Genomic DNA, 21,320 nt, shown 5'->3' with positions numbered 1-21,320 from the left:
ACACTCCGAGTTCACTGGAAATACTTGTCATGGAAATAAAGAGATAGGAGGTGAGGCAGTACAGAACAACAGGAAATGCATGTAGAAAAAAAAAAGGAGGAGAGAAAAAGAGGAGCGAGGAGACAAAATGAGGGACGATATCATAGGAAAGAGGGACAAATAAGACAAATACAGGAGAAGAGCGGAGGGAGGGGAGGAAGAGTAGCTGTGTTTAATAAAACGACCGACAAATGCTGCTTCAGCCGAAACTGATAACGAAGCAGCACCAGAAGAAACCCTGCGCTGCTCCCCAAGCAAACATATTTAAATCTTAAACTATTCCCATAAAAACGCGTCCAGTTTATTTGGTGTAAGTAGCCACAGCTGGCAGCCCACCGGCCGCTCGTACTGACACAGGAGCTAATTGGCTGAAATGGTGCTTTTCCACACACAGATATGATGGAGCTGCAGCGAGCAGGAGGAGCGCAGGATGAATGTGCGAAGTCTAAACACGTGAAGTCGCCTGCGGCAAACCATGAGGGGGTGAAAAACCTGAAGAGAATAACATTATTTAAGATGCATCTCTCTAATCTCTGACAGTTACAGCTGTGTTTGATTTATCAGATGTTTACTGAAATACTGACATCTGGTGAGATCCATCCAAGAAATAAAACACATCTGAAATGACTGAATGGAGCCAGAAACAAAGAATATCTAAAAAAAATAAAATAAATAAAATAAAATAAAACAAATCATATTTTTTTTTTTATCTGGGGCAACTGGACTTGGTTGTAGATCTGTAAAGACGTTTCATCTCTCATCCAAGAGGCATCTTCAGCTACAAAGCTAAGCGTGTTCTTTATGCTACGAGTGTTTCAGGCTCTTCAGGCAACTTTGCCACTATTTATGTGGATGTCCAATCAGTGTTGGTGGTACATGTAGTCAAATAAAGCATCAAATTCTGCGGTGCATGCTATATTATCCAATAAATAAGTGTTCTTCTTCCAGGACCAGCTGCACGTGAACAAGAAGTGATCAACCTGTGGGAATTCATTTGTTTAGCATTGTTATGTAACTATTAGCATCCAGCTGCTAACTTTGGCTTGCTCAGTGGACGTCAGAAGCTGATGGCAATGCATCCTGGTATATGTAGGCATTGCTGGTACAGCTCTGCAAGCAAGAACTCTGCTTTCTCAGACAATGTAGCACACACTGAGGAATTTATTGTTTTAATTTACCATCGAAACTGACCGGATATCCATATAAAACTTGGCAAATTTTCATGCATATTATTATTTCCAAGAAATGCCATCAATTAGCATTTCAGTGGTTCTATCCAGGTACTGGGATTCTTTTATGGAAAGAAAAACTTTGAAACTGTTTGAATCTTTTCTTGTATGACCACATTTTGTGCACATCATAAATATCTAAAAAAAAGTATGAGAGATATAAAAACCATAAAGTTCATTTTTATGACTTCTATTCTGTTCTTCTATCAGCATTCTAAGTTTTTGTTACTACATTTTCCATTGCGGTCTCCCTGCAAACAGAGACAATAATAGTCAGTGAGTTAGCTCTGGACTTTCACCGTGAGTCCAGTATTTATCTTTTTAAAATTAGCATCATGAAAAGTCTCGATGTATGAGCTACAGGCAGTTTCTGTTTCCACAGTAACCATGGATACACACAAGTATCACTGAATTACTTCTGATACTAAAAGAACACAACAGACCTAAAAGATTATTGGGTAAGGATTGCTATGCTATGGATTATTTTTTGGATTATTACTTTCTAACTTTTCAGATTGATCCAAACCAAAATTACAGATGTAAAACCTCCCTCAGATCGCCTGAACTGATGAAAAGAGGTGGTCCTGGTCCAGACTGACCCAGCGTTTGTTCGTTTCTAGTCTGAAAGCAGTTTTAGTTTTAGGTTCGGGTATTCCGGCCAGTTGCTCGAAGTTACATAGACAACAACAAAATAAAATGAGTCTTGGAATTTTTTAACTAAATAAAAAGTCATCAGAAAAAAACATGCCGATATTTTCCAGGTTGTTTTGTTAGAGATATATCACATCATATCTATGAGAATGGGAGGCATTTCAAATAAAAACGTAGTTTAATGACAGGCCTTTATTTTTAATTCACTGTTTGAGGATTCACTCATATTTTGGTATGATGCCTCCTTGTTTCCTCATCCGTTCCTGTTGAACACAAACTTGACACTTCCTGTCGCTTTTCAAATTAAAAGCAGCCTCTAGCAACATAAAAAAAGATTTCACACAAAGCTTTTATTGTGAAACATTTTCAGGAACGTGTCTCATAAATGACTTTATAAATGCGCTAGCTACGTTACTGTTTTGAATGAAACTGGACCCAAATATCGCGCTCAAAGTTCTGCTGGAAATAATTAAATAACAATCTCATTTTCGTGCATCCCACTGATGCACGTCCGTCCACAAACCAATCAGTTTGTCAAGTATTGGGAGACTCAGGGCACAATGGTGTGGACGACAAGATGTACAGTATATCATCTAAGTTGTGTTTATACGATGTCAGCTTGTTGCAGTCAGATTTATGACACAGTGAGGTGTGTCATTTGTTCCATTACTCCTTTAAAATAACATAATTATTTAAAACACTATGTTAGACTGAAAAAACAATACTCTTTTATCCAGATTTCAGCGCCTGGCTGTAAAATGATTGACCGTGTGCTGGTGATTTCTGCCTGTGGTGACTTTATTTATCCTAACAGCCGGTTTGGCAGCTCACCAGCCCTCGCGCAGGTTCGACTCTGCTCCACGGGGCATGTGTTTCTCTTTAAGCGCTTCTGCTGCGTGGTCAGAATTGGAATCAGTTTTCTCTGTGGGTTGAATTTTATTGCACACATCACACAAACACCACTCGAATTGGTAACATGTTTTTCAAGGAACTCCTGAGTTCTTAAATGTTCATGGGAAAATAATTTAGGATCACAATCTGTGAAAATAATAAGAACCAGCGGCGTCTGCGCTTTGAAACTACAGTTCCACATGTGCTCTCGGTATATCAGTGTGTATTTATGATGTTGTGCCATCTGTGCAGGTGTGTTTTACCTTGATCAAACTGTTTCTGTATGTTGTCCTGGTCCGTCTTGTTCCCACTGACACGATACAGACCTTCTGTCGTCAGACCTGCGAACACAAACAAGCTACGTTTCAGGAACAGCTCTGACTGACTTTATTCATGTGGAATTTCAGCAGCGTTACACAAGAACTGTGGACTAACAGGAGCTGTGTAATGGCTTTTAGCCATTTGTGGTTTTCTGAAACCACAGAGTGAGATTTCTTTGGGGATTAAGGCTAAAAATGCCATGTTCATGCCATAAATTCCTGAAGTCTCTCGGAACTTTCACTTTCTGCCCCTCAAACCGTATTCACTGTTTATTGACTAACTTTGCCTTTTTCTCATTAAAGCCTTGATCATTTCTGGTTTCCTGTGAATGTGCACCCCGTGAAAGGATGACAGAATGAAAGATGTTTATGGTGCGTTGGCATCATCAGTTCACGGGATATATTGTTTGGCATATTTTATTAGAAGATAATGGCCTATCACAGATATTACTGGTATTGACCAGGACATAACTCAGAAAAGGACTCATTCTAAGGTAACAGAAACATTCAGTTGATTATACACTAATGAAAACATAGTTATAATGATTACATGATATTTTGTAAATAGAGCTCCCTTACACACTGGACCTTTAATTATGTTCCATTTGTGTGTTGTTTTTTTTTATTTATATAAATTCAAAATTATTAAATGCCCAGTGAAATTTACTGTTACAGTGCACTGATATCACCTCAGTCGATCAAACTTTATTTGTACAACACTTTCACACAAACAAAATGTAACAAAAAGAGCTTCAAACTGTAAAATAACCCCCCCCCATTTATAAATAAAAAATGACGAAACACTATCTCATCATTTTGCAGTGTGGAAACACCAGAGGCTCAAGGTTCAATAATAAAAAATAATAGTAAATCTTTTTAAAAAGGCAAAAAAAAAAAAGAAAGAAATGTTCTAATAAATAAATCGGTTTAAATAGATAAAATAGACAGAAAGAAAGGTAAAAACAGATTTGGAGAATTGTTGAATGTTTTTAACTGTCCTGCCTCCATCACATAGTAAGATCAGAATCTGCCCTAAAAAACAGTATCGGTCACACTACAGTATTTTTCTGAGCACTCTACTTTGGGTTGTCCATCACTAACAGCACTGAACACAGACATCATACTGTTAAAAGGTAGATGGTAATTCATTACTCAATGATAAAAAAGTTGAAGCATGCAGCAGAGAAAAGAAGGGAAAAAGGTGAAGATGGAGGAGTCGAGCCGCTTTTATCAGTATTTAAATGAAGAAATAAGAGGAGGAGATTTTGTCCGGCTTTTAATGCATAAATTATCTCAGTATTGAAGTCGTTCTTTCCAGCTCACTGCACTCTGCAATTTGTATCCTCCTGTTTATCGTGTTTTATTCCAGTGTAGCCCATTTATTTGTGTCTTTTTATATCTCCTCTTTGTTTCTTTCGTACTTTATCTTTTTGTGGACTTTGAACTACGTTTGTCTTTTGCCTTTTTTGAGTAATTGCCTTTTTGGTTTGCTGCTGTATTAAAGCAAAAACACAAACAATAGTTCTCGTTATTTCTTCATATGCGCTAATATGTCTCTTCTAGCTTGTTAATAAATTCAGTATATTGTTTGTGTCAGGTCAGGTGGACGCAATAAGCTCTCTAAGCTTCAACCTTTAACCAGTTTTTGACATTACGTTGTGTTTGTTGAAGTACTCAGGTGCTTGACAGTTATTATTATTGAATTAAAGGATAAATTAATTTTATTATTTGTGGAAGACATACAGTATGTGATGATAGAATGGTGGTACAAAACATTACAGCTTCACCGGCAGGTGCGGTTCCATTCATTCATAACTCAACATCAAAAACGTGTCAAACACAAATTTCAACCTAAATGTGCCGATGGAGCCAACAGTTATTTGGAGCAACAATAACACACACAGTAAATCAACAAATGAGTTATTTTGTGTTTGAGCCATCAGCTGGTCTGAGAGGGGCATTTGTTAGTCTCCAAACACAAATATCACAGCCAGCTGGCGCCTGACAGCTGATCTCAGACCAGCACATATGGAGACAGAGTGTCTTAATTAGAGCTATAATGTGTGTGCTGGCTGCAGGGATGAGCGCAAAACACATACGATCCGCTCAGGTTTGTAGTTCTGCTCTGTTGCTGCTGCAAGGTCATTTATACTGCAGTATACATGCCTGCATGAGAGTGTGTGTGCATGTGTGTGTGTGCATGTGTGTGTGGTCCCTGCAGAGGCAGTTGAGCAGAGACAGTATTATGTAAATTCAGCTTTAATGGATTCAAGTAAATCATGTCAAGTGTAAGCAACTGTGGGAGAATGTGTGTGTTCATTGGTATCTGAGTGTTTATCTTTGCCTATTTATGTCTTTGTGTGTGTGTGTGTGTGTTGACTCAGGTGTGTGACAGAACAGTTCGTTAAAAGAAATCTGACGAAAGAAGCGTTTTCGCTTAATGACCTCCGTCTAATCAGCAACCAACTGAACCCTGTGTGTGTGTGTGTGTGTGTGTGTGTGTGTGTGTGTGTGTGTGTGTGTGTGTGAGAGAGAGAGAGAGAGAGAGAGAGATGTAGCAGTGCCTCACACAGTCAGCAGAATGTCAGAGCTAATCCTTAAATATGTTCTGTAATATGTTCAGATTCCTATACAGGTGAGGACCGACTTGCAGTTCCACAGTTAAATTCTCCATGAAGTCAAACTTGTTTCTATCTCATCTGTCCTCTGGACCAACAGTAACACGAAGTCATGTTTTCAGTATTTTCAGGTATTCTTCATGATATTTTAGAGTTTGTCATTTCCTGATAAACCATAAAAACTTGCTGATGATGTCATCAAGCACTCTGGGGCGTGTACTAATTTTACATCCAATCAAACGCTTTCTCTCTTCTGCCGCCGCCGGAGCGGAGCGGAGTGCTTCCTGTTTGATACAGTCTACAGAAGTTTGGAAAGCCGATATTAAAAGGGTAGATCTGGTTTAGGGTAAAAGGATAAAAGATTAAGAGATGAAAGGATAAAAATAGACGACGACATAAAAATGTTAAAATTAGTTTTTGGAATTGATTTAAACGAGTTAATTGATTCAGTGAGCCTTCATTCTGAAGCCGAGGAGCCCTGATGGACAAGGCAAGGTCAACTGGTGCAACTAGCCAACGGAGCTAAAATCAGTGACGTGACGTCGTCTGTTAAAGCTGGTTAGAAGTCGAGTGGCTGCATTCTGGACGAGCTGGAGGCGTTAGAGGGATTCTTCATTGAGAGTTGCAGTTAAAATATAAAGGTGTGCATTAAGCTACTGTATTCTCTGTCTGACTGGTCGCCGCTGGTTTCAGAGGTGGTGTTTGAACTGGGTCCTGCCATGTTCAAAGTTGGCTCTGGCACTAGCTCACAGCAGTGGGGGTGTAATACAAACTCACTATTGGCTACTGTAAACGGCTATCAATATCCACGACAAGTCCCTCCCTATCTGACCGTCTTCACAGGAAGCACATCAAAATGAGGAAGTCAACAGAGCTTCCTGTTCCATGAGGACTTTAAGGAGCCGAAGCTTCGACCTTCAGCCTTATGACACGCTGATATCAGAGACATTACTCTGAGTCACAGCTGTGCCGCTTCACACTGAGCACACCTTAATGAGTTTCATGTTTCACAGGAAACTGAACATTGAGACGTCGACACCTGACAAAGTGTAATCTGATCCTCTTAGTTAAATATTTGTCAGAATTTTTCTAAGATCCAATGAAATGACTGCCAACTTCATGCTTCCTGAAAACAGCTCTACCCGTTCAAACGTTCCTCCATGACACAGCTCGTCCTTTAATTAGATCGACCCCTTGCTGACCCGACATCACGCTGAGGAAGTAATGTTGTTTTTATTGTAAAATATTCACAAAACCAGCTGACGACTATCAGTAAACAAATCATTTGTGTGTTTTCCAGCTGAATCCGGTTTCCTGGTGCATTGACCAGCTGATGAGCGTCACTCATTCACATCTGATCTTAAAATGACCTGTCCAAATGTCACCACCATGTACGTCTCTGTGTCCTTTGTGAGGACATCTGATTCTCAACAGGATGGCGCGCGCACACACACACACACACACACACACACACACACACACACACACACACACACACACAGGACGTGAGGGGAAGGAAGTTAACAGTGCAGCTCATGTTTGCATGTTGGGATCTGATAAGACTCGTCCTGCTGTGATATGATCTAATATCCTGATGCACACACACACAGTTACTTTATCACAGCTCCTCTCATCACTCTCTCTCTTCTTCCATCCGTCTGTTTGTCTCTCATTCCAAAGATGTCTGTCTGTCTGTCTTTTGGACACGTGCCACAGTTATTTCATTGCTATGACAACCATCTGCTGTCGGAGGAGACAGGAATCCAGTTCAATAAGTGTAAGTCAATCACACACACACACACACACTAACATTAGTTTGTTATTTCATTGCTCGAGCTGCAGATGTAAACTTCACACTGTAGATGATGATGCTGCTGATGCTGGTCTGAGACCAGTCGATGGTGATTTTGTCTATTTTAACAAATTTTATGGTCTAACATGGACCGTGATTACTGCGTTTGTTTTCCTGCGTCACAAAAACAAACGCAGCGTTTCGTGGTGAAAACCACATTAAATGTTCCAACAGAGAGTCGATGTGTTCAATAATGGAACACAGCCGCACACAAACCAAATAACTCCTCGACTGTTCGACGCATACAGACACTGACAAACACTGTTCATGCTCTGAGGATCACACTTTTAAAACAGCCTCAGCTGTTGTTCAGAAAACACAACTGTGCTGTTTCATCAAACCGACATCTGCATCACCATGTATGGTGACCTTTGACCTGCGCTCCTTGACACCAACGCATTTACTTGTCTTTATAAACAGACAAACTGAGCACAAGCGTCCGACTGTTCCAAAGCATGTTCTTCACATTACGATAATGGCTTTAAGGTGTTGACATGGCTGAGATAATCAGATTTGAGATAAAGCAGCTGAACTGTGTAAACGGTCTCAGTGTTTACACGGTGCTGAAGAACTATTTTCAGAACAGCCACAGAGGAACAGGAAAGCATTTTTAACAAGATCTAAGAATTATCAAGTCAATTCACTACATCACATGTTCACCTGCCATTGTATTATGGCCTTGTTAGATCCTTCGAATACAAAGCTTCTTCCTCTGTGCCATAAAGCTCCATTGTTGTCCAAAACACACCAGTTAACCACACTGTTACACTGGGTGACATGTTCTTTTAATATCCATGAATACACAGTTCATGTATACATCATCCTGCTGCCACAAACACTTACTACAGCACCGAACGTGGATTAATCTGCTGCTGGAAATAGTCCCCAACCACTGAGAACCAGAGAGCAGTCGTTTTAGGGAGTTACTGAACCTGAACTTTAAAAAAATAAACAAAACTAGAAATGTGATGGTGTTTCTTCAGGTATTAAGTGGGAAGTAATGAGTTTGAAGTCAGAGAGCACTAAGGGACGGACGACACATTAAAATTGAGGAAAAAAGTCTAAATATTCCCACATTATCATATGCAGAAAGGTTTTTGCCATGAAACCAAAACTAAAGTATCATATCGGGACTGATATTGATCATTTCCTGAGTCCCGCCCCTTTTTGGTCTGTGCTCCAATCACAGTCGAGCAAGCCTCAGTCAACTTCCCTGTACTTAGATATGTTACATGCTAGCTCGTCTACATAGAAATTCTAAAAATCTGAGGATGACATCATACAGCTAAACATTAGCATCAACTGTTAGCCACCTAATGCAGGCTAACAAGTACTAGCAAATTACTATCTGGTTTATGTTCATCAATCCCTGGCTTGTTAATGATAGAGCATTTCAACAACATTAGCTAACTTAAGATGTGACTATGCATCTTCAAAATGTCGCTGTCCTTTCAACGTGGACAACAGCATTTAGCATGTCCAAGTATAGGAAAGGAGGAAGTTGGCCGAGGCTTCCTCGACTGTGCTTGGAGTACAAAGTGAAAAGGAGAGGGGCTGGGATTTGTGAAAGTGATAAATGAGATAGTCTAATCTGAGGGGTTTGAAGGTCAAACAAAGGTTAAATCAAAGTAATGGGATTTATATTCATAACGTGCTAAAAGACAGATAGTGTCAGGTGTTTATTCACTTTTGAGTGAATGGCCCCTTTAATACTCTGAACAAAAGCTTTATTCTGGATCTAAATACATTTTTTATCTCCCTGTGCACATGTCAACAGTCTGATGTTCTGTGTGTCACCTGTGTGTTAGTTTGTTCATCCTGAACACACAGAAACACACACATATTAGCCAGCATTGGTCAAACCCGATGGTAAACAGGATCTGCTGCTTCCACTTCATATCAGTAGATCCCAGCCCGCCGTGCTCCACTTTCTCATATCGAGGACATTAAAGCCTTATCCCGCTCATTATAAAACGGGACATGACATGCTAACATGCACCGACTCCTGTACGGAAGATGAATGTGCAGGGAAAGGCGCTCCTTTTCCCCAGAGGAGACCGGACGCAGCTTTTTCCCACAATCCTCAGGCTGAGAAATGAGCCGAGCCTTTCTGGTCTGGAAGTCATTCTGCTGCCGATACTCTCCTCCAGAGAGAAGAGTGTCAGAGAGAGAGTGCAGCTTTATGTGTGTGGAACTAATGACCTAAGGTGAGCACTTTCTTTGTCTTTTTTTTTTCCATCACACACACACACACACACACACACACACACACACACACAGAGTTGTGGTCTGGTGGAGTCATCAGTTTCCCTGTTGGTGTGTTAATTTAATGACCGGCCCTTCTCACAACCATGGGTCAATATAAATCAATACAAAGGCTGCATGGAGAGTGTGTGTGTGTGTGCGCGAGTATGATTTAATATCTGGGCACCTTGGGTAACGAGATCCATAACCACACACACACACATCAGGTCCACAGCTGCAGTCAGCTTTCAGACTGAGATCTCTACAGTCTGGAGGTATCTACAGTTTTGGCTAAAAACTCAACTAAAAATCTAAAACATGACGAGCAGAGCTACAGAGGGGAGTGAGCTGCACAGGAAGCTCCGTCAGATATTGTCTCATGTTACTGTGTTGTAATTTCAGAGGCAAATCAGCTCGCTCACTCACACTGTAAGACCACCGATGGAAATATCAAGCCGACCCCTCAGGACATCGGAGGCGCATCAACCTCAGGATGTGAAAACAGCTGCATAAGGTCTTCTGGATCTCTGGAGGAGCCTTGTTAAAGTCGAGGAAAATAACCTAAGTGGACCTGGACATCGGGGTCGCAGCTCTAGAGACAACAAATTTTAGCAGACTGTCTGGGAGCATGAGGGTTTAAACATATCTACCTGCACTGAATGTCAGGATGTCTGAATTCCCCAGAAGAAAGAGGAAGGAGGCACCCTCACATGGAGCGAAAGTCAGCCAACACGTCCTCTGGCTTTAGTCCGACCAACAACAGTGCTGACTTTATTAAAGCATTACATTAAACACCCCAGAGGAGAGGAGAGGAGAGGAGAGGAGAGGAGAGGAGAGGAGAGGAGAGGAATCTTGTAGCAGGGAGGATTCAGATGACCACCCACTCCTCCTCCGCCTCCTTCCTTCTCTGCATTTAACTCCCTCTCCTCGTCTCTTAGCACCCGTTTCACTTTCACTTTGCTTCACTGGTGTAACATCAATATATCTGTGTTGCCAAAACACATCATGGAAGATAGTGGACAGCAAAAAGGAAAGCAAAACGATGGCAATACAACCTTGTTAGAAAAGATCGTAATTATACTCAGTATGTTATGATGACCGTTCACTATCACACCGACATGTTTAGTGGTTCACATTAAAACCCACTTATAAAGGAACAAGTGTTGCGTTAGCATCAACAACTAGCCTCATAGCTTATCTTTAGTGTAATGATGTGAATGACGAGGCGTCATGTCATGATACCTTCCCTAAGCAGTAATTATCTTCAAAATGTAGTTTTCTTTTCAACACAGACAAGCTAGCACGTAACATATTCAAGTAGAGGAACGGAGGAAGTTGACTGACTGACTGTGGCTTGCTCAACTGTGATTGGAGGACACAGTGGAAAGGGGGCGGGGCTTAGCATAGTCAAACTGACTCGTTTCAGGAGTGTAGATACATGCAGGGTATTGTTACCTTTATTTATGTAAGTAAAGAAAGAAAAGTTCTCCACTAAACGTTTATGTGCAGTGACAGTCTGACATCCACCTTTCATTGCGTGTGTGTGTGTGCGTGTGCGTGTGTGTGTGTGTGTGTGTGTGTGTGTGTGTGTGTGTGTGTGTGTGTTGACAATAGGACAGATGTCCAGCTTTCAGGAAGCGACAGGAGCAGCCGACAACACACCCACACAGTCACACACACTAATTTCTAATGTAACAAAGACAGATGGGCTGGTATTATAAATAGAGCCGTCAAGCTGCAGCTACCTAGCTACTGCTCTATTTACCCACACACACACACACACACACTGCAACAGAGTGTAATGAACAATATTGAGACATAATAAATTTGATTTATCAACCATCATCACTTATTTTTGGACTGCAGAAGTTTCTATAGGTGGCACTTTTTTCTTTATCTGTGCAACTCAAACTAACAACCAAGTTTTCTTCTTTTCAGTAACCGGCTTTATCGATGCCGGCACTCACTAACTCTTATTTACTGTCTACGTCACTCAACCACTGCTCAGTCTCTCGGACACGAATCAAATTAAACTTCTTCATGTCACCATTTCGCAGTAAACTGCGAGCCAGACACAGATTTAGCAACTCGACAACAGATAGATTATCAGAGTTTAGTCCATGAATCCACCTGGACAGTCTCAGTCTCAGAGACATTTCAGGTTTGGACCCGTTTAATCGTCTGATTAATGACCCAATCGTGACATTGGGCTGTGTTTCTCTAAAGATAGATCTGGCTCAACTTCTCCTCCCTTGTTTGGACGACCACCGTTTAAACTGACTGGAAAAACCTGCGTTATCTGAAAGTATCACTATGACCAATAATCACGCTATGAAAATATTGTCATAACTAAAAGTCCTGCACTGAAAATGTGACACGCCAACACAATAAGTGACCGCTCAGTCCAAACCTCAAAGTTATTCAGTCATTTAAGACGAATGCGAATAGAAAAAACTAAAAGTAAAATCCATGAACTGCTGACATTGAATGACTGAATGTTTAGTCGTGAGGAAACCTGGTGTAATAGTCCTTAAAAGTTTGATTCGATGACGAGGAGAAGAGCACAAACCACATTTTTACGACAGGCACAAACATCTACAACAACTGTGGGCAGGGATGTTTCAACATTGCCAACGTTAATGAGTCAGTTTTTACAGCACACAAAGCTGAACTCTGCAGTTTACAACCTGAGCATTTTTTTTGATTGGGCTATGTGACGACACGAGGGAGAAAGAGGATGGAGAGGTGAGGCATGATGAGATGGAGAGGACAGAAGGAAGAGTTGAAAAGAGGAAGATGAAAAGAAAGAAAGGGAAGACGGAAGAGGACAGGAGTCAGCACCTTGTTGTACAACATGGCCGATTAAATGCCCTCCAGAGACCTTCATCAAAGCTACTGCATCATCAGAAACACACCACCACTACTGCTGCTGCTGAGTGTGTGTGTGTGTGTGTGTGTGTGTGTGTGTGTGTGTTAAGCCTGCAGCAAAGTGATTGGGGAGGTCAGTGGCTCTCAGAAAGGTGACAGACTGACATGTCTGTAATAGCAGGCCTTCAAAATCCTCTCAACACTTTCCTGTTTAAAGCAAAAGTCCAGCTGTTCACGCGAGCGCCGCCAAGACTGACACTTTGTTTGAATAAAAACTACAAGATGTTCAGTCCACGTCTGCTCCTTAATATGTTACTGATGTTTTCTGAAGCTTAGAAACCTTTTATGTTTTCTCTTTAGTACCTTCTGAGCATGTAGACCTCTGACCGCCATCACCACACTGGTATATTATTCACACAGATTTCAGCGCACTGTAAATGCACAGTGAACACTTCATGATATATTTCACTGAGTCAAGAACTGTAATCACCGTATCACTGTGTTTATTTAAAGTCAAAAACCAGGAGGCTTTGTCGATTCAGGTGACTGAAGGACGATTGTATATCGTTCTATTAGGAAAAGACTTAACGAACTGGTGAAGAGGTCCAGCTTTGTCCTGGACTGCCTTGCTAGACTCTACGGAGGAAGTGGGGGAGAGGAGGATGTTAGCAAAGCTCCATCATGAACAACTCCTCTCACCTCCTGCATGAGACTGTGGAGGCCTTAAACAGCTCCTTCAGCAACAGACTGCTACTCCCACCATGTAAGAAGGAGCTCTACCACAGGTCCTTCATTCCCACAGCTGTCAGACTCTTTAACACCAGCATGACTTCATGACTTTTTCTATATACTACTTGTGAATAATTCATTATCCACCGTGTGTATACAAGCTGCTAGGACAAGTGAATTTCCGCACTGAGAGAGTCATAGTGCATCAGTCCCACTGTGTCGGACAGGTGGAGGCTGTGGCTTAATACCAATTTTTACCACTATGACTTGTCCCTGTAACTTTTGGTTGTTTTTTCTGAGTGTACTGGAAATAATAAAACAAAAATGTTTCAAAAAACACCTGGACTTACACCTGTTCAAGGCTTCACCTTCAGACGCGGATATATATTTTCGATATATTTCACTGCTTACGACAACACTCATTACCCATGAACGTGATGAAAAGGGAGACAGTTCGATCAATTCCTGGAATACGAACATGCAGAATTTCGATGTCTTCGTCCACCCTGTGATCGTAAACAGCTCATTCATTAAAAAAACATTTAGCACTCTGAGTGTGACGCTCCTTTCTCCATCAGAGGCCTGTGGGACGACAGAGAGCTGGCAAAGCCTTATTTGTGTAAAGAGAAAAAGTTCCATCTTCATCAGACACACACCTGCAAGTAAATGGGAGTACTTTTTATTTCTCCCCACTTGAAGCACTGCTTGTGAACAATGAAATTATATATGATTACAGATGGGGGGCGCTATACTGGGTGACTATTCCACTTTAGTTTTTATTGGGCCCCTTTAATGGTGTTTCTCACTGTTTTTTCAATCAGTAATTCCCACTCAGGCTCGGTTAGAGCTGAATGTAGTCCATCACTGTGCCTAAAATGCTGGCAATTTTAAAAATTCAACCAATTATGGATGTTTCTGTGGTTATGCGAGGCTATAATCACAAACCAATTAACAAGAAAACACTGCCAGCTGGAGTCATGAGCCATACACATTGTTTATCTCTAACCATTTACACACGAGACGTGAAACAAAAAGCAGATGTATCCCTAATGCGACAAAAGCTACAAACACTCAGTGGGAAGCGGCGAGGGAGAGGAAGAGGAGGAGGGAGAGACTTTAAAAAGGCTAAAAATAAAGACGTGTTCAGCAGACTCAGTCACTGCTGGACCAAACTCGAAGGAAACGATCATTCATAATGTTCAACATGACACTGATCAGCCAGAACTGCAGTTACAGCTGAAAACAAGGTGACATTTCACTCCTGATTGGCTGAGACAGGGATGACATTACCAGTGAGCCGGGACATTTTATTTATTTATTTAGTTTTGACTGCTGTCTTGTTAACTGCTGGAGTTCATTTTAATATTTCAATTTCAGCTGAATGTCAAAAAATGATCAATTTGAGTGCAGATGTGCTCGTCAAAATGTTCAACTGAGACGACTCAACGCGTCGGGAAGGCTCACCTCGTCATACATCACTTGTGCAAACTCTTACTGAATAACTTTTGCTGGTGTGCACTGAAAACGCTCCCTGAATGTTAGAGCCGCAGTTTGAAACCTGACCCATCTGTCCCTCATCATTCCTTTAAAAGATCCGAGGTGCATTCAGGGGGTGAGGCAGGTGTCGCTCTGTGTGGTTGGATGTAGGTGAAATTAAATATTTTATTTATTTTACCAGAGTTGGGTGAAGAGAAGCAATTCTGATCTGAATGTTAGATCACACTGCGGCGGGTACAGAGTATATTTATGGCTAAATTCCACCGGGCCTGGCGAAGGCGGATTTAAGCTGCATCTTGGCGGCTGGAGCTGAACGTGTCCGGTCTTGACTGTCAGTCTAGACTGTATTTGATTCCACGGCACGTTTCAGAAACGTCAGACACAAAAACGACACCAAGAAGCCAGTCAATTGTCAAAATAAAACAGACACAAGGAGAAACAGTTTTACTACGGAGCCTTCTTACTCACAGAAAATTCAATCAGAGAGTAGAAGCACATAAACTGACTAAAAATTTGAGTAAGTCTGGTGGACAAAACACTTCTCCAGCTGCTCCTTGTGGGATATGAAGTGCACGGAGAGCAGACCAATAAAGTGTCGCAGCCAGCATTAATAGACGTGAAGTCAGCGATGGTAACTACATACTTCCACCAAAGAGGCAGCTCAGTAAGTGAAAGTGAAAAATATATATGTAAAATACATAATGATAATATATAAAAACGTAATGTATAATGTAATATACAATTGCAAAATGATTTGGTAGGGAATATTAATCAGCTTTAATTTAATTTAAAACGACTGGTTAATAATACAGGTCACAGATTTCTGTGGTCGTTTAATAAAGAAGTCGGGCAATGAGCAGCTGTGATGTGATTATAAACTGCACACAGCATGAGTCTGAAAGTGAAAGGAACCTCGCTGAGCAGTTGGAGGTGTGCCGCTCGTCATCTCCTTGGTCAAACTGGTTCAGATTTTAGTCACAATGTATTTGCTGCTTTTCCCTCTGCCAACCACTTGCCAAAGTAGCCAACTGCTAATTAACTGAATCTGCCGTTAGCAGGCGACAGAACCGGGCTCAGCAGCAGGACTGGACCGGGTTCAAGCACAGCCTGATTACACTACAGAGGTGATTTACTGACGTTCCTGATAGAAAGATGGCTAAGTAACATGACGCTAGCTGACGTTAGCTCAGCCAAACTGACCGAGCCCCGGGATGTCAGGAGCCAAACCCAGCAAGAAAAACCACCTCGGCAGGCTACTGTATTCACTGTGAACCTGGACACGGCTGGTTTCAGAGGTTGTGTCCAAGTTTAAGGAATTGATATCTAAAAATCTGAGCAGATGAAACCACAACGATTTGGAAGAGAAGATACCAGAAAGTGTGTTGCTTTGTCATTTGGGTGATCTTTGCTATGTTTGGTAAATGGCCAGCGATGCAATCCAAGGTGCCCCAATTACAAAGACATAAAGGAGTTGGCAGAGGGAAGGTCTTACGCTCCACTTCATATATCATGTTATTGTTGCTCATACTGAAGTCCGTGCAAACGTGGTCACTTTCTCCGCCGCTTTACGTGTTTGCTTTCCGCACGCTCACATGTGGCTCGTGGCAGAAAACATGAGACTTTTTTTTAAAAAGAGAGAGAGAAGGGCAACATAAGGGCTTTTCAAGACAAACTAATGGAAGACTGGACTGTTCAAATACAGCCACAGGACACACACACACACACACACACACAAACCCCATTAGACCAGATGACTGCCTTGGAGCTAGGTGGCAAAGCACTAGCCTCTCTCTCTCACCCTTTTTTCCTCTTTCTCCCTGCACAGCCTGCCCTCAAGACACACACACACACACACACACACACACACACACACACACACGATCCATCCCGGGTCTGATGTAGCCCCCGGTCCGGCTCAAACTGGCCTCGTCTGTCCCCCTTTAATACTCTGCTGCACACACATGCTAGGGGCCATAACCAATTGCCTTAATGTAATCCTTGCACTGGCTGCTCTCACTTTAAGCAATATAAAGAGGGGAGGAAAGAGGGAGAGAGACTTCATCACTTCATCCTGCTGCTCTCTTTGTTTCAACACAGCTAGAGCCAAAAAAAAAAAAAACCCAGCGATAATCGTCCTTCATGATGAAAGTTGTTGAAAGTTGGTGCAACCTCCAATTTACCATCCTATAACGCGCAGAACAGCGTGTCTTCATTGAAAGGCTACAGACGGAACATTTCTGCCATTTTTTGCTTCTTTTTGCTTGATGTACTATCAAAACTCTTGCAGATTCATTTTCTGTTTCAACTCTAAACACAGCCTGGGTTTTTCGTCGTGCATGGAGACACAGTGAGCCAATAGGAAACTCTTGCTGCTGCAGAGAGATATCAATCAAGACGATCTCTGGTGATCGTGGACCGGTTTGATAAAGCCAACGTAAATACGGGTTAGTGACAATAGAGGGTTTCATTCCCACACATCTTCTGACTCATCCTGTGTCATCGCTTTCCCACCAAAACAAAACATTTCACATTTCGCTGATCTGTCATGGACGTAGTCGTGGAAGATCGTGGTTTGGATATGATCAAAAACAGGCAATCACATTTCATTAACTAAACTATAAAAGGCGGCACCAAGGCCACTTTAGTCTCTCGGCACACGAGAGAGAGAGAGAGAACAAACACACAGAAAGAAAAATACAGACAGGCCGGGGCGAGGAAGGCAGAAAGAGCAAAGTCTGCCCAGAGGGAGGAGGGCGCCTGGATGAAAGAGGTTAGAGTCCAAGATTCACCTATTTACCAGGAAGAGAGAGAGATGAGTGAGGAGGAGGAGGATGGGGGGAGGAGGAGGGTTAATGGAAGAGTTGGAGGGGTGGCTGCTCAAATATTCAGCCACAGGCATCACACACACACACATTTTCCTATCTATTACTGTCTCTGTCGGTGACCAGGAAATCCACAGGGAAGAGATTAAGACTACGGGCTAGGGAGCAGGATGTAATACTGAACGTGTGTGTGTGTGTGTGTGTGTGTGTGTGTGTGTGTGTGTGTGTGTGTGAAAAATGAAAAGAAATGTGCATTTAAGGGGCAGTCTGTAGGATTTAGTGGCATCTAGCAGTTTAGTTGCTGATTGCAACCCTTTTGTCTCACCCTCTCCTTCCTAGCATGAAGGAGAACCTGTGGAACAAAATGAACTAATCTGGAGCCAGTGTTTAGTTTGTCTATTATGTACTACTGTAGAAAACAAGGTGGCTCAACATGGTGGACTCCCTGTAAGAGGATCTAGTGGTCAATTTGTTGTTGTTTTTTAAATGGCCTCCTATGTCCTTTCCTAAACACTTTTCCTTGACCTCAATGGAAAACATCATGAAGAAAGATGTGAAGGAAAACTGTGACTGTTACTGATATGGGTACTGATGTTTAAAGAATAGACTACAAGAATGTTAGATACTTCTCACTGTGTTTTCTTGGGGTACATTCAGAGAGGATCTGGCAAAAAACACATTGTGTTTTGGCTGTGGCGGAGCGGGCCATGTACACCGAGAAAAAACAAAACAAAACACAGTGACCTGTGGCAGAGAAGCTGAGCCGCTTTTGGAAAACACTGAAATAATAGGAAAGGAATACTGGCCACTCAGAAACGTGAAACAAAGTGTTTGTCACACTGAGAATGGTCGCTCCCGCCCACCCTGCTGTCCACAGGGCCATATTAGCAGATTATGGGGAACGACGGATGCTTAATAAGACACAGTAACTTTTATGATGACCTGCAGGGACACTGAACGTCTGTCACAGCTGTGAGTTTTTATAGATCGGTCTAATGAGCGTGAATTTGTGTTGCCAGAATAACTTGTAGTTATTAACAATTTAAAAATGTTTGCAGAACAACACACAGCCAACTTTAGAAGCACTTTATGTCAAAGCAGCCACAGCAACACAAAGCAAATGCAGGAGATGAAGAGGAACGAGCCACCAACAGTTCATCAGAGACACTAAAGTAAGGTCGTTTTAATCCGGTACAGTTTACCCATCCGTCACAACAGCCGTCCTCAGAACGATGTTTCACTCCATAACATTTCTCCAGGATCACTCCAAAGCGACTGTGTTGTCAAGTGTCTACAGAAGCCGGCTGTTCAATTACAACTCAGGCCGGACCTTTGAACTGACTCAGTAAGTTACTATAAGTTTTTTTCTTTTTCTCATATGAACTGAAATTGGTTGGCCTTTGAAACTGAACTTTTTTGTTTTGTTGTTTGTTTTGTTTTCTTTTGGGAATTGGGCTGACGATATAAATGTGAAAAGAAAACCCTGTTTTTTATTTTTTATGACTGATTTGTGTGCATCCTTGTGAGATTTGATTTCAAAACAAAATGACAATCTAAACCTTAAATAAATCTTAAATGCCAAAAGAGAGACTCGGCAGGTACACCAATAATAATATTATATTCTGTAAATCTGACGCTCTGGAGCTTAAAAACTGAGCTGAGACACTCGAGAACCTAAAATTAGTTTGTTAAGTTGACGCAAACACACATACACAGTGTATGTGTCTGAGCTCCAACAGCCAACGACAACCCAGAACGGCACCACAAATACATCCTGTCACACACACAAACACACATTATCTGCTCAGGAACCACAGGCAACACAAATAGCTCCCATCACCTCTCCGCCTCTCAGCTGGTGGTTTATTGCATGCAGTTAAGACTCAACCGACCATCAGCCCCTGAGCCCCCAGTTCATCTCTCTAACTGGAAGAAAGACCCGCCAGTGATTCATATACGGGAAGAATTAAGAAACACAGCCTTATCTGTGACTCAGCTCCAGTTACTGGATCACGGTCAAGGTCAAAGGTTACAGGCGCAGCAGGAAGTTAATCAGTAAATCACTGCACTGTAAAAAGTGTCGTATGAAAACACCTGCCAGGGCTGAAATATCGCAGAGCGCAGAGTTTCACCGAGCGCGCCCATGTGAGAAAATGAAATTCACCGGTGATCCGGACGTAATCGTAAAAAAAGGTCAAGCTTTTGTACTCGCCGGCTCCCTGGTTCAGCGGAGAAAAACTCAAAAAGTCGAGAGAATTAATGTGTGAAAGTAATGAGAGAAACTGCTCAACAAGAAGAAACTAAAAATAGCCGGGGGGAAGAAAAAAAAAATCAGAAAGTGTTTAACTTTGGATCAGAAACTGTAAACAGAGCTGCACTCTTAAATGACATACATGACATGATCCCCACAGGATTCACACTGTCAATTCACAATATTAGTCTTGTGTGAAAATGTGCAGCGTTCACATGAACAAACAGACACACACAGTATCTAAACGAGGCTGACATGTTGCACTTTTTTCCATTTAATGTGTTGATATGATGGAAATTGAAAAAAAAAAAAGTGCCTGTTGTTTTGGTTCAAAGTGGCTGCAGGTTATTATTCTTTGTTTGTAATATTTCAAACTGATCTGCTGACACACCTGTCATCAACAAACAACGTGTTAGCCTTGCTGATGTGTTAGACATGGCTGAACTTCCTGTAGCTGCTTCATAATTAGGACCTTACAGTGTTTCCTCTGCGGAAAAAAAAGAAAAGCCTTTCAGCGGCAGGAAGTGTTTGGTTTTCATTAACAGCAGCTGATGAGAGCACACAAGCCATGCTGCCTGCAAATAAGCATTGTTTTCATTATCGATTAATCTTTTTCTCAAATAGAGGGGAAAAAAACAATCCATAATGATCAACGGGTCTTCTGCTTTTCGTTGTTTGTGACTCATGGAGCTGTGGACGGTTTGTCTCATGAGAACCATTTACGAGAAGTGTTCATCTCATTCGTCTTCCCAGATAGACAGCAACACCAGAAGGCTGTGTCAGACAGTCAGACCAGTCCCATCAGGCTGCTGGGAGCACTGGCCGCTCTGACCATTGAACAGGAAGCTCAGTCAGTGTGTTTCCATTGGACATGACGTCAGACCAGCTGCCAGCAGGAAAACAACCCACACGATCACATCACAACACACACACACACACACACAGTGAAAGAGAGTGTAAAGAATGGGATGCACGCCAACCGTCAATCAATTTTCAACCTGAACTTAGCTGATTTCGACACTCAGCTGGAGGCAGAGGTAAAATAAAGAGAAGAGGAGAGAATGATGGATGGAGAACACCGTATATTAAGATTATTTCTCATCTCGTGTCAGTTGTGTTTATGTAGCCTCTTATATCATTGTGAAGGTTCTCATCCTCTGGCTCATTCTTCGCGAACTCGCTGAAAGATGAACTCTAAAACTCTGAATGAATTATTTTTATAAAACCTCTTTCACTTGAGCGAAAATCCCTCTATTCCGTTACAAAGTCAAGAGCGGTGATCTGACTTCAAAGTGGGCTGAAAATAGCC

General features: G+C 41.8%; 1 protein-coding gene across 4 annotated transcripts in view; it reads right to left on the bottom strand.

Annotated features, from left to right (window-relative positions):
* Nucleotides 1-21,320, bottom strand: part of arhgap5 (Rho GTPase activating protein 5) — a 48,953-nt gene that overhangs the window by 7,853 nt on the left and 19,780 nt on the right. For all 4 annotated transcript variants that reach the window (XM_010738283.3, XM_019260390.2, XM_027278716.1 and 1 more), the window contains exon 4: nucleotides 3,074-3,151. In XM_010738283.3, the coding sequence (XP_010736585.1) occupies nucleotides 3,074-3,151 (78 nt within the window). The remainder of the gene's footprint in view (nucleotides 1-3,073; nucleotides 3,152-21,320) is intronic.

The sequence above is a fragment of the Larimichthys crocea genome, chromosome V, assembly GCF_000972845.2.
Source record: "Larimichthys crocea isolate SSNF chromosome V, L_crocea_2.0, whole genome shotgun sequence".
Classification (NCBI taxonomy): Eukaryota; Metazoa; Chordata; class Actinopteri; family Sciaenidae; genus Larimichthys; species Larimichthys crocea.
Note: the sequence above shows the minus strand (reverse complement) of the source record. Positions and strands in the feature narration are given on the sequence as shown.